The sequence below is a fragment of the Sus scrofa genome, chromosome 6 (assembly GCF_000003025.6).
Source record: "Sus scrofa isolate TJ Tabasco breed Duroc chromosome 6, Sscrofa11.1, whole genome shotgun sequence".
NCBI lineage: Eukaryota > Metazoa > Chordata > Mammalia > Artiodactyla > Suidae > Sus > Sus scrofa.
This window is the reverse complement of record NC_010448.4, coordinates 91996378-92014102: the sequence shown is the minus strand read 5'-3', so window position 1 is coordinate 92014102 and position 17725 is coordinate 91996378. Positions and strand designations below refer to the sequence as shown.

Here is a 17725-nt window from a genome sequence, read left to right as displayed (position 1 = left end):
ATTTATTTATTTATTTATTTATTTGTTTTTGGTTTGGCTTTTTAGGGCCGCACTTGCGGCATATGGACGTTCCCAGGCTAGGGGTCGAATTGGAGCTACAGCTGCCGGCCTGCACCACAGCCACAGCAACACCAGATCCGAGCCGCATCTGTGACCTACATGACAACTCACAGCATTAACTTACTGAGCCAGGCCAGGTAGTGAACCCACAACCCCATGGCTCCTAGTCGGATTCGTTTCTGCTGTGCCACAATGGGAATGCCTGCTTTTTTTTTTTTTTTTTTTTTTTAAGGGCCACACCTGCAGCATATGGAGGTTCCCAGGCTAGGGGTCAAATCAGAGCTGTAGCTGCCAGCCACAGTCACAGCCACAGCAACACGGGATCCAAGCCACATCTGCAACCTACACCACAGCTCATGGCAACATCAGATCCTTAACCCACTGAACAAGGCCAGAGATCGAACCTGCATCCTCATGGATGCTAGTCAGATTTGATAACCACTGAGCCATGGTGGGAACTCCTCCTCTGCTAAACTTTTAATTCCCCGAGTATAAGGGCCACATGTACAAATCTCTGCATTATCCTTGCCATGACTTAACAAAAGGGCTTGGCTAGCAAGAATTAAAAGGCATGAGATTAGTCTGTGGCCACACTACCCTGAACACACCCAATCTCACCTATCTTGGAAGCTAAGCAGGGTTGGGCCTGGTTAGTACTTGGTTTGGAAATACAGGAGATTAGAGAGCCCTAGGATGGGTGAATTTGGGCACCTCTTCCTCTGGAGAAGTCAGTCTTATAAAGTATGAGGCCATACTGCCCTCTGGAGACTGCAGATTTTTCTCAAATCATCACTGAAATAGATCTTCCCATTAAGAGATGCACCCACATCCCTGATGAAACTTTGTTTTCACTTGTGAAATGTTGCAAGAAGCTCTTCTAAATTTCCCAAATAACAATTTCTAAAAAGAGGGACACCCAGGAATTAAGAACACAAAATTTTCCCATTGTTCTTCTTTCTCAAATTTCTTACACTGAAGAATTTCTTTTAAAAAGCAATCATGTGTGTTGCTATTACAGTATACTCCATATTTATTAGACATTTGACACAAAAAAACATTTGGCACAAGAATGCCAATTTATTCTTTTTTTGGACACATGAACACAAAATATCCCTGCAGGCCAAAAAAAAAAAACAAAATTGAAACTTAAACAACCATTATCTTATCTCAACATGGGGCTACCACCCCTCCCTTAATAGTTTAGCAAGTACCTCGTATTGCTAGAGACATACATCCAGTCCAAATTTAATAAAATACATTTGAAAACATTACAGGCGTAACAATATAGAAACAAAAAATGACACCATTAGTCAAATGAACAAATGCAAACATTTTTAGCCACTAGATGTAGAAGGAGCATGAATATGTCAATAGCAAGGGATAAGAAAATGGTTAATCTATAACAAGATCTTCCCTTTAATTTTACAAGGAAAAATCCTTGGAGTTGAAGCAGTATTGATACAATGCCCTCAGTCTCCACTTCCTTAAAATGAAAGCAGAGCTACCACCTTGCTATTGAGCAAGAAAATCTTACAGCACATTCACAAAGGGTCTCTAGAGCAGGGCAGAGAGGGTGAGCCTTGTTAAACAGTGGATTACCTTTTCCCACAGGATGGGTAGGTTGCTGAGCCAGCTAGATAAGCTCTGATATAGCCTGGGCACCAGATCCTAAAATACAGACCATGTAGAATATGTCTGCTTATAAATCATCACCTTTGGAAGCAGCAAATAGAATTTACAGTAAGAAAGAGTATGTTCTGCCTGCCCAGACAACTGGCTGTATTAAGCCAGCTAGTTCACTTTACAGCTAACAACAACAAAACATAATTGGTTCAACATTTGGATCTTCACCATTTAATATCCCCGCCCCTTATTCCCAAATTGTTACTCTTTAGCATTGCTACATTGAAATCTTTCACACCACATGACAGTGCCTAAATAGGCTGCATTTAAAAAAAACCCAACAGCCTAAAGCTACTTCTAGAGAATGCACACCTCCCATTGATTGACACATGCATAAGGATTCAGTCAGTCCCAAGGGGCTACTGTGTTCACACTGTCAAGCCAAATTAAAACTGCATTCAGATTTGCTCGAAGTAGTATTGTTGCAACTCTGGTTCTGCAGTGATTACCTTTTAAAGATTCACCCCTCAGCAAGTGTTTTCCAACAATCCTAGTTCTGTATTTCTTTTCATTTGTCCAAAATGACAGCATTGCACCCTTAAAGGTACTGTTTTCCTAGAAAAATAGGCCTCCCGGCTTTTCCTCCACCACAACGCTGATTTGCCCCAGTGTACTTGGACTGACTGAGGTCATACAAACTACAGTTCAAGGTCCAGCGGATAGCCCAACTGCAGGCAAGCGAGTCAGGGCTTCCTGGCATTCCGCCTCACTCCCTGCTCCATACATGCCAGGAGATGGTGAGAAGTGACACTTCTTCTGTGCATTGTTAACAAGCAAGTCTGAGGCACTCAAATGCAGATGTGGTGCCTGCTGGCCAGCCAGCCAGCCACCAAGAGTTCTTCACAGCCTGGACTCCAGCAAGTCCTTCTCCTAAAAAAAATCTTCCATTTTTCCTTCTTTGAGTCCAGGGTGGCCAAGCTGAAGGGTATTTTCTGTGCTCTCCCTGAACAAGTATGAATAAAAAGCAGCAGCCAGCCCCTCACCAACATGTCCTGATTTGTAGTGTCCAAGTGAGGTATTTGCAAAAAAGGAAAACCTTAAGAAATTAATTAACATCTGCCATCTTCTTCACTCCCACCTATGTTGTGCCTCTATTACAGAGCTTGCTTTCATCCCACTCTATGGAGAGAATAAGGAGGTCTGCGCTTGTATCTTAATGAGCTTTAGGACTCCATATACATTATAAAACTCTCAGAGACCAGTCTCAGCAAACACTGGTGGCGCCGCTGATCAACAGCACATGGAAATGTAAACTTTAATGTATTTACAAGCTTCTTTAAAAGACTGAAGAAAAACAGTGCTTTATATTGCTGGGATTTTGAGAAGGCTAGTTTAAGAGATTTGGACTGGCTAATGAGTTCGAGCAAACATCCTTCACCATTAGATCCAGTGTTTCCCCCACCAGCAGTTTCCAGACATAGGTGGCAAAATCAATTTACCACATGGTGTCTATCTCTCCTCCCAGCCATATGGAGTGGCTCTGGGACTTTAATCTCTCTTTCCAGCTCTCACTCCTGAGATTCCAGGACAGAGAATTCTAAGTCAGTAAAAATTGGACTGGGAAACACTGGCTGGAACTATCAAGACTCTATGTAACTGTTGTCCATTCACAAAGTATTATCTACACTAAATACAAAATACATTTCCCCCTACATTTTCACTGATGCTTACTTTAGATCAACTTCCTTTGTTTGGACAAGAAAGGAATCCTGTCTCCCTGTGAACGGAATCCAGAATCTATTAAGAAAAATCAACCTTTTCTATGTAGTTTCAGTTTAATAAAAGGAAGGAATCCCCACCAAATACATTTCAGGTTGAAAGAGAAGCAAAATTTTTGCACTGCAAGTAATTCTGTGAGTAACCTTGATTCCCGGGAAAAAAAAGTTTTAAATGCTGGTACATTTTTGCAAGTTGCAGCATCACTCAATGTACCTTAAGGATGGCAAAGCCTATCCAATAAGGAAGCATCCTGGTTCTAGCTTATTTTAAAACAAAGTGACAGGACATCAACTGTGACTATAAAACAGATAATAATTTTTAAAAAAGGCATGGAAATATATGTCTTTTCTGACCAGGTTCAGAAATTGCCAGACTATGATCTAGTAAGAAATAGCTGATAAAAATCATACTGAAATCTCATCTAAAAAACTACATTGTCAGGAGGAGGAAGAGAAGGGACCTTAAAAAATGTTTATTGCCAAAGTTAACCTTCTATGAGAAAAGTTTAAAAATCATTTAGATCTAACAAACCACACAGCAGCATAAAATGGGCACTTTTGAAAAATACTAAAAGCTAATTTTTTTTTTCAAAAAGGGGGAAACATGAGTACTTTGACCATGGCAGTGTTATCTGTCGCTGTGACATGCATTCCATCTGTCTGTGTTACACATTCACAAAAGTCAACCAAATAAGAGAACTGCCTGCCTGAATCTGCAGCCGAATATAGTGCAATTTGCCTGGCAGCCTGTACTTACACCAGCACAAGTCTGTAGAGATCAATAGATAAAGTAGTAAAACTAATAAAACTCTGTAAAACTTTCAAAAATTAATGCTCATTAAAGGCATTTACAGTGGTGAAGTCAGAAATCTCCATTAAAAAGTCTATGGACCCACACAATTAAATAGTTACACTGAACCGAAGTAGACTGTTTGGTTTTTCTCTCCCATTTATGCACATACCCCACTCGATGAATACAGAAAAAAGGAATAATCCTCTCTTGTAAGACTAGAAGGATGCGGTGAACACCACAGCTAGCAAAATAGTCCATAGAAACCTTTCTTGTAAAGTCCTTTAGAAAGTTCAGGCTGATCAGCCTTTGCATGATGAGGTAAAAATTCAGTCCAGTGCATCAGAAAAGACAATCTATGAGTATCTATTACTTTAAAAAAAATGGCTCAATTTTGTTGATGCATCAGACAGTGCTGTGAAGTATAGATTCAGTGCAACCATTCCGAATTGCTGGTAGAAGACCACCTGAAGTCAGCTTGGCTCTCTCTAGAGGCGGTAGGCATTTGAAACATTTTGAGGCTGCATGGGGTGTCAATTGGTTGAGTTCTTTTTCTGAGACTCTCAGGCAAAATACATCGTGTGCTGGGTATCATGGTGGATCTGCACGGCTTTGGCCAAGGCCTGAGGATCTCGGCCGTTGCTCTGTCCTGACACGTGACTGCCTTCCGCACTGTAAAGAAAAGAAAGCAAAAAACCAGGTGTAAGAAAAGACTACTGGAGTTCCCGTCGTGGCGCAGTGGTTAACGAATCTGACTAGGAACCATAAGGTTGCGGGTTCGGTCCCTGCCCTTGCTCAGTGGGTTAACGATCCGGCGTTGCCGTGAGCTGTGGTGTAGGTTGCAGACGTGGCTCGGATCCCGTGTTGCTGTGGCTCTGGTGTAGGCCGGTGGCTACAGCTCCAATTAGACCCCTAGCCTGGGAATCTCCATATGCCGCGAGAGCGGCAGAAGAAATAGCAAAAAGACAAAAAGACAAAAAAAAAAAAAAAAAAGAAAAAGAAAGAAAAGACTACTAAAAACTCCACAAGGTTCAGATAGCACGAATAGAACCTGGGCCCTTAAATAATTTGTTTTTTGTTTTTTTTTTCCCTTAAATAATTTGTAACATCTCTCTAAACAGTCAGTTTGCCTGACTGAAAAATATACACAGAACTTACTTAATGGACTGTGGCAATCGTTAAATAGAATAATATCTGCAAAGACCCAAATCTTTAACAATACCTACATAAGGACTTCCACTGCCTGTACTGTCTGGCTAATGCCTACCTGTCCTTTAGGCTTCAGTCAAATGTTATTTTCCCCCAAAGAAATCTTCCGTGACTCTCAAGTTAGGTCAGAGCCACTTGGAATTTCCCAGAATCCTCTACTTTTCATTAGGAAGATTATTATTTAGGTAATTATTTACTTCTCCATTGGGATGTAACTTCCAAGAAAGCAGCAACCTTGTCTATCTTACTCACAGTTGAACCCCTAGTGTCTGGCACATAGTACTGCCTCAATAACTATTTGTTGAATGAACGAATGAATGAATGGGTAAATGAATGAATGAATATGCTTAGCACAGTGTTGGAACACAGTGTGGAACAAAATTGATATTCAGCAAATGTTACTATGCCACAAGTCTTTCTCATCGTCCCTTCACTAGCTATAGACCTTGGACAAGTAATAGTTCCTCTGAACTTTTACCTTTTAGGATAACAATAACAACTTCCAAACATATTTCTTAAGGGCACCATGTGATATAAAGGGGTTAGTAAATGGAAAATCACCATCCCTCTTGTGACTTTTCTACTTAAATTATTATTACCCTTATCGTTTAGGCTCAAAGTCCTAGTCATCTTTTACTTCATCCTCCTCTCTGCCACTCACATCCAATTAACTGTTGAATACTATCTATTTTACCCCAGGAACAGCCTTTTGCTTTTAACAAAAATAATCTTGCTCTAATACACTTTTCCACCCTCATGCCTGCGATTCCCCTTTGAAATGCTCCAGCCAAAAAAAACAAAAAACAAAAAACAACAACAACAAAAAAAATCTGCTACCGTCCAAATATGTTACTTGTCTTCTCTTCTTTGTGTCCATTATTCCCTCTGCCTGGAAAATCCTTTTCTTTTCTTCAAAGAGCCACCTACCCATCCAGCTATGAAATCTCTAACAGACTTTACTCTGATGTCCAATTGCATTTTCATCTACACTGCTTTGGGCAAATGGTCAGTTATATGTTTGCCTGTACTGTCTACCATACTGAAACATAAAATCCCGGGAAACATGCCTTCCTCAACTTAAAGGTTTTAGTATCTAGCACAGTGCTGGGCACACAACTTCATAAATGTGTTGAATAAATGTGTATATTATGGAATGGAAGGTACAAAGCCACAGCTGGGCATTTTCCATAATAGCATACTTTCAACCCATACAGAAATAGACTTGCAGTGGAAGGTCTACTATTTAGCAGCTGAATACAGACTTGGGGAAGAGCCCAGAAACTGCTACACTTCACAGATGGTCATTTTGGGGGGGGGGAAATTAACACATTGAGCTTGTTTAGCTATTTAATAGTAGCCCAGTAACAAGTTAATATGTCAGATTCTCTAGAGATCCTTATTTTGGGATGAGAATGGTTTGGTACCCCACCTTTCCCTGAACACACACCAGGTTTCCTCTGGTGCATTCTCCCAGATTGTACTGAAAGCAAACGGAACTGATCAGGACTTCCCCCTCGCATGAAGTAGAATCCACAGGCCTAGGACTGCTCTGACTGGAGCCAGAACACTGGCCTGGACACACTCGTGGCATACAGAAGTTCCCAGGGCAAGGATTGAACCTACACCATAGCAGTGACCTAAGCCACTGCAGTGACACCAAATTCTTAACCTGTTGCTCTACAAGGGAATTCCTGGGCTAGACACTTTTTGAGGCTGCTTAGGACCTGAGCAGACCTGAAATGCATTTGGCTCTATGGGAAAACCAGAGGCAGTTCCAAATAAGAACTCCTGTTGGGGGGCAGACTTTATTTATCTACTTATTTTTAGGGCCACACCCACAGCATACAGACAGTCCCAGGCTAGGGGTCAATCACAGCTATAGCTGCTGACCTGTGCCACAGCCACAGCAATGCCAGATCCAAGCCACATCTGTGACCTACACCACAGCTCAGGCAACACTGGATCCTTAATGGATCCTTAACCCACTGATTGGGGCCAGGGATTAACCTGCATCCTCATGGATATTAGTTGGGTTTGTTACCACTGAGCCACAACGGGAACTCCCTGAAGGCAGACTATAGACACATCATATAAGAATGAACAAGCCTTGTCACTTCTTGAACCAAAAGTCACATTATCATCTCTCAAAGGTACAGGCAATTTCATTTTCTCCTTGAAATTTAAATCCTAAAAGGAAGTTTAACTCTTCCAAGAAGTTTTCTGTAGTAGCTCATTTTTTTTTTCTAACATGCTGCTAACACAGATAGAAAGTCGTGCTTCTTTTTGGCTTGAGAAACTTGCCTGTCGTGATCTTTATCCACCAGATGATACCGTGCCCTGAATGCTACAAGCCGGGCATAATAGGCAGGGGCTGGAATAGAGACTGAGCGTGTGCACCGCACATAAGTATGACACAGCTGGTAAGTTAGTAACTGGAGCTCATCTGCAGTGAAGCAGTTGTCATCCCACAAGACCTGGTAATGTGACGGACGGCTGGTTCCCTGGAGAAAGAGTTACATGATTAATGTCTCTGATACGGGTTGACTACTTAAGAGAAGGACTGCCCACTCTTGGGCATCTATCCAGACAAAACTCTACTTAAAAGAGACACGTGCACCCGCATGTTCATTGCAGCACTATTCACAATAGCCAAGACATGGAAACAACCCAAATGTCCATCGACAGATGATTGGATTCGGAAGATGTGGCATATATACACAATGGAATACTACTCAGCCATAAAAAAGAATGACATAATGCCATTTGCAGCAACATGGATGGAACTAGAGAATCTCATCCTGAGTGAAATGAGCCAGAAAGACAAAGACAAATACCATATGATATCACTTATAACTGGAATCTAATATCCAGCACAAATGAACATCTCCTCAGAAAAGAAAATCATGGACTTGGAGAAGAGACTTGTGGCTGCCTGATGGGAGGGGGAGGGAGTGGGAGGGATCGGGAGCTTGGGCTTATCAGACACAACTTAGAATAGATTTACAAGGAGATCCTGCTGAATAGCATTGAGAACTATGTCTAGATACTCATGTTGCAACAGAAAAAAGGGTGGGGGAAAAAATGTAATTGTAATGTATATATGTAAGGATAACCTGACCCTCTTGCTGTACAGTGGGAAAATTAAAAAAAAATAAAATAAAAATAAATAAAAAAAAAGAGAGAAGGACTGAAACCTACTTCCTAAATTCAGAAATATTCCTGCCCAGCACACCTACAAGCAGATATCTAGACCAAAAGATAACAGCTCTAGGGTACAAGCATTAACAAAGTTATGTGCAGTGTTTAATAACAAGTCTACTCAAGCTAGGTGCTGAATTTGCAAACACCTCCTTATCAAATCAAAGATCTGGATCAGCTTCCAAATTACCTGAATTCCTGCATGACTACAGAGGTAAAAGTCAAACTCAGATGGATGTGTGATGGTGCTGTCCACAGTAGTGCCTGCTGGTACGTTGCCACTTTTCCCCACCTACCAAAAAAATAAAAGTACAGTTGGTCATCAAAATGCTAAACTGGGTTCAGGTCATTAGTAACAAGTTAGTAAACTGCTCTTAAGTGGACTCTTGAAAACAAGTTTAATTCGAGAAGTTGAATATTCTATAACTTTCCCTTAGCCCAACTATTTTGTCCTTTCATACTTTCCCAAGCAAATATACTCCATTGTTTCTCTAAGGGAAAGCAGATAGAGAATGATTTTACCTGTGGTTTTGGGCTACATTATTGTCATCTACATAATGGGTGACACATTGGTATGTTCACAGAGGGGGGTAAAAAGACATTTAAGATGGATAATATTCCCAAGGAAAAAAATAAGTTTCCTCTCTTCCTTCCTTTCTTTTTTCATTTTTGGCTGTCCATGGAGCTCCTGGGCCAGGGACCAGATCTGGGCCACAGTCACAACCTAAACTGAAGCTGCAGCAATATTGGATCCTTAACACACTGTGCTGGGCCAGGGATCAAACCTATGACCCAGCACTCCCAAGACGCTGTGGATCCTGTTGCGCCACAGTGGGAACTCCCAGTCTTATTTCTTACTTGAAGTTAAAACAAAACACAACTTTCAGTAAAAGTATTTGAGTTGGTTCACTAGGTTCAACAAAACTAATACTTTTTTTAAATTTTTTTTGGGGGGGTCTTTTTTGTCTTTTTTTTTGTTGTTGTTGTTGTTGTTGCTATTTCTTGGGCTGCTCCTGCGGCATATGGAGGTTCCCAGGCCAGGGGTTGAATCGGAGCTGTAGCCACCGGCCTACGCCAGAGCCACAGCAACGCGGGATCCGAGCCGCGTCTGCAACCTACACCACAGCTCATGGCAACGCTGGATCGTTAACCCACTGAGCAAGGGCAGGGACCGAACCCGCAACCTCATGGTTCCCAGTCGGATTCGTTAACCACTGCGCCACGACGGGAACTCCTAAACTAATACTTTTAAACAATCAGTAAGAGCATTCACTGTCACATGCATTATCAGGAAGAGTGCATTGAAATGAGAATTAGGAAAAGAGAGTTTCAATTCTAAGCCCATTCTTGCAACCACATACTTAAACAAAGCATAATATTTTGGGTTTCAATCTAATTATCTATAATATTAGGTAATGATCTCTTACACTTCTAAAATTATAAAGTTTTTCTATAGCCAAACTCTGAAATCAACTTCTAGAAAAACAGAAAGGGTAACTTCAGAAACACATTTATAAGGAAAGGAATTCAATCTTGCTATTTGGTCAATTTTCATCCACTTCTGCTGCACAGAAGGGCTCTATATGAAGGAAGTTTATTTAGCATATTGGCACAAATTTGATGGAAATTTATTTGGCTCCATTCTAACCACTGTTAACTTCAGCTGAAGATCACACACCAATGCATATAATAACATACATGAGTACAGAAAAGTCTCATTCCATCAAATTCATATGTGACCTTGGGTACCTAGCTGAACAAGAGGAAATGTAACTGATTTACAATTGTTCTAGCATTGTTTCCCAAAGTGTATACTTTAAGAATATTAGTCTTGTAAGATGTGTTTAATCGTCAAATAAATTTGAGTAATACTGGGTGAAACAAAAGTTAAAAGTTTTTTCTATTGTATAACTTCTCAGAATCTTTACCTAGTAATGTATAATCTTTAAGAGGGAGATAGAGTATATAGCATTTCCCAAACTTATTTGATCACAGAATCCCTTTTAAAAAATCTCTTAGGAGTTCCCACTGTGCGTGAGTGGTAATGAATCCTACTATCATCCGTGAGGATGCAGGTTGGGTCCCTAGCCTCGCTCAGTGGGTTAAGGATCCTGCATTGCTGTGGTTGTGGTGTAGCCCAGCAGTTGCAGCTACAGCTACAATTCTACCCCTATCCTGGGAACTTCCACATGCTGCATGTGTGGCCCTAAAAAAAAAGTAATAATAAATAAAAAATAAATAATCTCTTTAAATCTACAGATGAGAGCTTAAAGAGGTGCTTCTCTGCGCAAAAGGAAGTCCAGGTATGTTCATTTCAATAGTTATTGCTTGAGTACCACATGTAAGGCTCTGTAGTAGATATTATGGATAAGAGACAGAGGCACAGAGAGAACTAATGAACCTGCCCTCCTGCCCTTCATGAACCACATGCAGGAGTTTCCTGGTGGCTCAGTGGGTTAAGGATCCAGCATTGTCACTGCTGTGGATTGGGCCACAGCTGTGGCACAGGTTTGATCCCTGGCCTGGGGAACTTCCATGTGCTGCAAGTGTGGCCAGAAAGAAAAAAAGAACCATATGCAGCAACAGCAATGCAACGTAATAAAGGCCTTATGGAAGGCACTTGGAAAAACTGGTGGGAGAAAACGGCTAACCCATACCTTATAGGATAAGTAGGGGTTGAAAGGAGGAGAGGAGGTGGAATGAAAATGCAAAACATTCCAAATATCCCTTAAAGTCAGGATAGATAAACAAATGGTGGTTTATCCGTATCATAAAATGCTACTCAGCAATAAAAAGGAACAAACTTTTTTTTTCCTGCTGCTTTTTAGGGCTGCACCCACAGAATATGGATGTTCCAAGGCTAGGGGTCGAATCAAAGCTGTAGCTGCCATTCTACGCCACAGCCACAGCAACGTGGGATCTGAGCCGCATCTGCAACCTACACCACCGTTCATGGTAATGCCAGATCCTTAATCCACTGAGCAAGGCCAGGGATCAAACCTTCATCCTCATGGATACTAGTTGATTCATTTCCGCTGCGCCACAATGGGAACTCAACAGGAACAAACTGTTGATACACATGATAATTTGGATGAATCTAAAATAACATTATGTTGGAGTTCCCATCGTGGTGCAGTGGAAATGAATCCCACTAGGAACCATGAGGTTGCGGGTTCGATCCCTGGCCTCACTCAGTGGGTTAAGGATCCGGCATTGCTGTGAGCTGTGGTGTAGGTCACAGATGTGGCTCGGATCTGGTGTTGCTGTGGTTCTGGGGTAGGCTGGCAGCTGTAGCTTCGATTAGACCCCTAACCTGGGACCCTCCATACACCACAGGTGCAGCCCTAAAAAGGAAAAAAAAAAAAAAAAAAAAAAAAGATCAAATAACATTATGCTAAGAAGCCAGACCAAAGGCTATGACTTCTTTTCTTATGACATCTTGGGACAAACAAAACTATAGGGACAGAATACACATTGTCAGGGGCTGTAGATAAGGGAAAGCATTGACCACAAAAGGGCATGAGAGAGGTTCTGTGTGTGATGGACTCCTTCTGTATATTAAAGTGGTGGTGACACAACTATATGCATTTGTCAAAACTTGCAGAACAGTATACTTAGAATTGTGAAATTTACTGTGTCCATATTATATCTCAACAAAAATAATGGAGAAAAGGGGTGGGCTGGGTGTGGATACTCCGAGGATAAAAATACACAATGTATGTGGGAAATGAAAACAGTCATACTGCTAATGGAAGGTGTATGGAGGTGTGGTGAAAGACCAAACTAAAATGCTATGTTTGGGAGTCCCTGGTAGCCTATTGGATTAAGGATCTGGTGTTGTCATTGCTGTGGCACCAGTTTGATCCCTAACCTGGGAACTTCTGTATGCTGAGGGCGCAGGCAAAAAAAAAAAAAAAAAAAAAAAAAAAAGAAAAAAGAAAAGAAGAAGTTGTGTTTTGGTGACCTTGGGAAAACACTGACCACCATAAGACAGCATTTGGTAACCACTAGGGGAAATGTGAAAACTTCTGGGCAGTGGAGTGGCAGGAAAAGACCTACATCTTAAAAACCTAGCCCTGACAGTAGGTGGAGGATGCATCTGTGAAGGAGGAATGGAGACGAGGAGACTCTCAGGAGTCTCCTGCAATGCTAGGACAGATAGAACACACAAGAGGAAGAAATGAGACAAGAGATTTCAGAGCAGAACACAGAGGACTATTTGACTATCTGAACATGGGAAGGGGCGGGGGAGACAGGAATAGAGGAGAAGAATTTAAAGACAACCTGAAGTTTCTAGCATGGCTGGCTAATATACAGTGATGCCAAATAACAGAAGAACAGGAGAACTGGGGGAGGAATAGCTTTTGGATGAGGATAAAACAATAATAAGAAGGTTTAGATGTGTTTTGTTTGAAATGCCTGTGGTAGATTGTATCGGTGGTGCCAAATATTCCCATGCCCCTCCCTGGGGGAGGATTATACATTCCCACCCAATTAACTCAGGAGTGGCCATGTAACCTCCTTTGGCTGGCAAAATGTGGCCTGAAATGTGTTACTTCTGGGCAAGAGCTTTAAGAGCCAGCATCTGGCTTGTCATGTATCTTTTTTCCCCTCTGCTACAATGACTGGCTATGTTCCAGGTAGATGCTTCTCTGTTAGGTTCCAAAGGGAGGATAGCAGGGTCACAGCTGCAGCATTGCCACAGTGAATGTGTAACGTGAGCAAAAAATAAATCTTTGTAAGCCGCTAAGACTTTGGAGTCTTTTGTTACCACAGCCCAGCCCAGCCTATCTTGACTGATACAATGCCTACAGAGCCTCTAAGTAAACTGGTAGACAATCAGAAGTGCAGATCAGGAGCCACACAGAAAACTTGGGGATACAGATTTCAGAATCTATAAGCAAATAAATGGATCTAGAAAAGTGGGTGAGACTAAAGAGAGTTGAAATTGAGAAGCGAATAGAGAAAACTATGAAATGTCAGTGTTGAAGACAACTGTCCATAAATGCTGCAGAGGTCAGGATGGGAACTGGACAGGTTATCACTGGATTCAAAATGAGAAGTCATCAAGAGAACAACTTCAAGAGGAGTCACTGAAATCAAAGTCAGGCTACAGAGAACTGGAGCATGATATGAAAAGTCTTTTTTTTCTTTTTCAGCTGCACCTGCGGCATATGGAAGTTCCCGGGCCAGGGATCAAACCCAAGCCACGGCTGTGACCTATGCCACAACTATGGCAATACCAGATCCTTAACCCACTTTGCCATAGTGGTAACTCCTCAAGTCCTTTTTTTTCCCAAAAGACTAGTCATAAGAAGGAGGAAAGAAAAGATGGCAAGTAGGCTGTGAGGTAAACAGAGTGAAAGGAAGCTTTTGGGGGGACTGAGGAAGAATTGAAAAACTTTAAAGGGTGAGGAGAGGGAGGCAGTAGAATGGGGAAAATTGAAATTTTGAGAAATAATAGGTAAGGAGTTTCTGTTGTGGCTCAGTGGTAACGAATACAACTAGTACCCATGAGGATGTGCGTTTGACCCCTGGCCTCGATCAGTGGATTAAGGATCAGGCACTTCCGTGAGCTGCGGTGGTCACAGACATGGCTTGGATCCTGCATTGCTGTGGCTGTGGCGTTGGTGGCTATAGCTCTGATTAGACCCCTAGCCTAGGAATTTCCATATGCCTTGAGTACGGCCCTAAAATAAAAAGAAAAAGAAAAAGAATAGGTAATAATGAAGTGAATAGGTAATAATAATATAGAAGGCAGAAAGGATTAGGAACAAAAAGCATAGGTGGGGGGAAAGAAAGTACAGGTGGAGAGGTTAGCCTTTGAGATTCAAGGACCAGGCTAAGAAAACACAAGTTTAGTTAAATTTGAAACTAGAGGAGAGGAATCTGAGAAAATTCACACCTTCCAGATTTTGTTTTCTGGAGGAAATAGCAGGTTGTTGGCAACTTTCTACTGACAGCAATGTAAACTGTTGGCAATGAAGGTGTCGTGGATAGGCCTGGGGATGTGAGAAAAGTATAAAGTTTAGAACAGGTGCTATGAGGAATAGGATAAATGAAAAAAATTGCAGCATCAAAGGCCTGGCTGAGGTTTTGCTATCATGAACCTGTGATATAGTTTTTTGTTGTTGTTGGCTTTTTTTTTTTTTTTTTTTTTTTTTGGTTTTTAGGGCTGCACTCATGGCATATGGAGGTTCCCAGGCTAGGGGTTGAATTGGAGCTACAGCTGCCGGCCTTTGCCACAGCCACAGCAAGGCCAGATCCCCGCTGTGTCTGCGACCCACAGCACAGCTCATGGCAACACTGGATCCTTAACCCACTGAGCGAGGCCAGGGATGGAACCTGCATCTTTGAGGATACTAGTCAGATTCGTTTCTGCTGCGCCACAATGGGAACTCCTATATTTCCTTATTAAAGAAATGAGTTTTTTCCCCCTCAGCAACCTCTATCAGCCCAAGAGAAGAATCAAAGGAAATAGGCGGGTGCACTAATTCGGAGTTGGAGACTGACAAGAGGTATGTTTAGAGAACTGAAGACACTGTTAAGTGTCAGGGGTGCAGAGTAGACCAAGGATTGAGACTGTCAATCTTTAAAGGTCAAGGAGTGACACTGGATGGCCAAGAACAAAGCTATGAGACAGCTTGGGGTTTTAGAAAGATACTCTAGGTCTTAAAGTTACATGAATAGCAAGTTGACAGAGGGATGGAGAGTGACTATGCAGTTAAGGAAGGGCTGGTAGGATGTTTTGTGCCCAGAGCTTGGGTAAGAATTCAGAGAATCTGAATTAACAGAATCTAGGAAATATTACCCAGTCAGTTTGGGCAATTTAGAAGACAATTATTTTTTGTCTCACATTAAGAAGACAGTATTTTGAATCTGAGCTGATTGGTGGACCTGGGGCCCAAGGAAAAAAACCTCAGTTCTCTAAAGATTCCAAAAACAAGAAGAAACAGTTAAACCTTGGATGAGAGACAAAAATTAAGAGTGTACTAGAAAACGGTGGGATCGGAGTTCCCGTCACAGCTCAGTGGAAACGAATCTGACTAGCAACCATGAGGATGTAGGTTTGAACCCTGGCCTCGCTCAGTGGATTAAGGATCCGGCATTTCCGTGAGTTGTGTGGTGTAGGTCGCAGACTGGCTTGGATCCCGAGTTGCTATGGCTCTGGTGTAGGCCATCAGCTACAGCTCTGATTTGACCCCTAGCCTGGGAACCTTCATATGCCATGGGTGCGGCCCTAAAAAGATCAAAAAAAAAAAAAAAAAAGAAAGAGAAAAAGAAAAAGAAAGAAGGAAAACAGTGGAAGTGACCTACAAGATGACAAGATTACGCAAAAGAAAGAACTGGTCTGTCTGGGGTAGATCAGGGAGGGCCTAGAAAAGATGGAGTAAAGTCATAGAAAAGACCATAGAAGTAACATCACCCTGCACTATGTACCTAGAATTTGCCTAGCTTATACATAATTATCAGATTATAAAAAAGGTATACAAAATGCCTAGAAATGCTGGGAATTTTACCCCAAATTAACATTCATTTACAAATTCATTCCTTAACAACAACCCTGTGAGATAGGTACTATTCTTCTCACACATTACAATTGAGAAATTCACTTGCCCATGATTAGTAAGTGCGACATCACAGATGTTCAAAGTGTGCACCCTAAGAATCCCTTATACTGATATAAAATCACTGGGGAGAGGAATTCTTCTTTATTCCCTAGAACCATGCCTTAGGCACTGGTAGTAAAAAGTAACAAATGGCAACAAAGTCCAAATAGATAAACCTTCCCTTTGGAGGTTGCCTGTGTCAATAGTGTACCTGGCATGTTTTGTTTTGTTTTGTTTCTTTTTAGGACCAAACCTGAGGCATATGGAAGTTCCCAGGCCAGGGGCAGAATTGGAGCTACAGCTGCCGGCCACAGTCACAGCCACAGTAATGCCACATCTGAGCTGCGTCTGTGACCTATACTGCAGCTTGCAGCAATGTCAGAATCTTAACCCACTGAGTGGGACCAGGGATCGAACCTGTATCCTCACGGATACCAGTCAGGTTCATTACCACTGAGCCACCAGAGGAACTCCTTTACCTGGCATGTTTTTTACTTCCCCCACTAAAAACTCTAAAAATCAGTATTTCTGTCACACAAGAGAAATATTCAGTCTTGACTGAATCATCTGTATCATTCAGAATTGCTATCTAAACACAACTGGAGTTAGTATATTTATTAAATTATTATTACGCACCTCTGCTTTTAGAAAAAAGAAAAACAACTGTATGTATGCCTACTCAAAACCACATTCACTCGCATCAGATAATAAAGCTTATCCTATGTGTTCTTACCCTTTCTGTTTTATCCGCACAGAAGAGTCTTGTGTGATGTCTTTTCTGAACCACAATATAGGTTATTCCTGGCCGATAATCTTCTTCCAAGCTAATACATGCTTTTCGAATTGCTATTAGTTCTGGCCAAGCTACCTAGGAGTAAGAAATGGAATGATGTTTAATTGAGAACTTACCTATCTCTCAGATATGATTTACCCAGGGTAGCAGATGGGAGGACGCTCCATCGGACACCCAGAAGCCCCAGAGGGCAACTACAGGATGAGAGTACCTGTTTCATCTGTCCCTCGGATACCCCTCCACGGTAATAGATGATCCGAGTGGGTTTGAAGCGTGTGGATTTGTAGAACTGAATCAGCAGCTCTCGAACCATGTTAGTGAGGTCCTGGATTACCTCCTGACTATAGAGGAGCTCCTGGGAGATCTCCTGGCGAGAGGTCTGCACCCGAACAGTAGCACAGTACCGGCTGGGGTGGCCATCCATACTGCCAACAACAGCGGCGATGGAAGGCTTCTTGCCATCCCCTGCTGGGGGGTGCGTGACATCTGCTCCCAGGAAGATGACAGGCTGCTGGAACACCGAAGGCCTGCTCAGATTTAAGGAGACATTGCCACTCAGACATATAGAGGAAAATGTTTTTGCTTAGCAAGCGCCCTAGATACAATCACAGACATAAATCTTATAAGAGAGAATAAAGACCTGGGCCCACTGCGAGAGAACTCA

At 41.9% G+C, this 17725-nt stretch overlaps 1 protein-coding gene across 4 annotated transcripts in view; it reads right to left on the bottom strand.

Moving 5' to 3' along the window:
* Positions 1073-17725, bottom strand: part of AGO4 (argonaute 4, RISC catalytic component) — a 45532-nt gene continuing 28879 nt past the window's right edge. For 2 of the 4 annotated variants that reach the window (XM_021093284.1, XM_021093287.1), the window contains exons 13-17: positions 17273-17588; positions 17002-17136; positions 8849-8950; positions 7762-7961; positions 1073-4923 (exon numbers count right to left, since the gene is read on the bottom strand). In XM_021093284.1, the coding sequence (XP_020948943.1) occupies positions 4815-4923; positions 7762-7961; positions 8849-8950; positions 17002-17136; positions 17273-17588 (862 nt within the window). In that variant the 3' untranslated portion in view covers positions 1073-4814. 4 annotated transcript variants of the gene reach the window in all.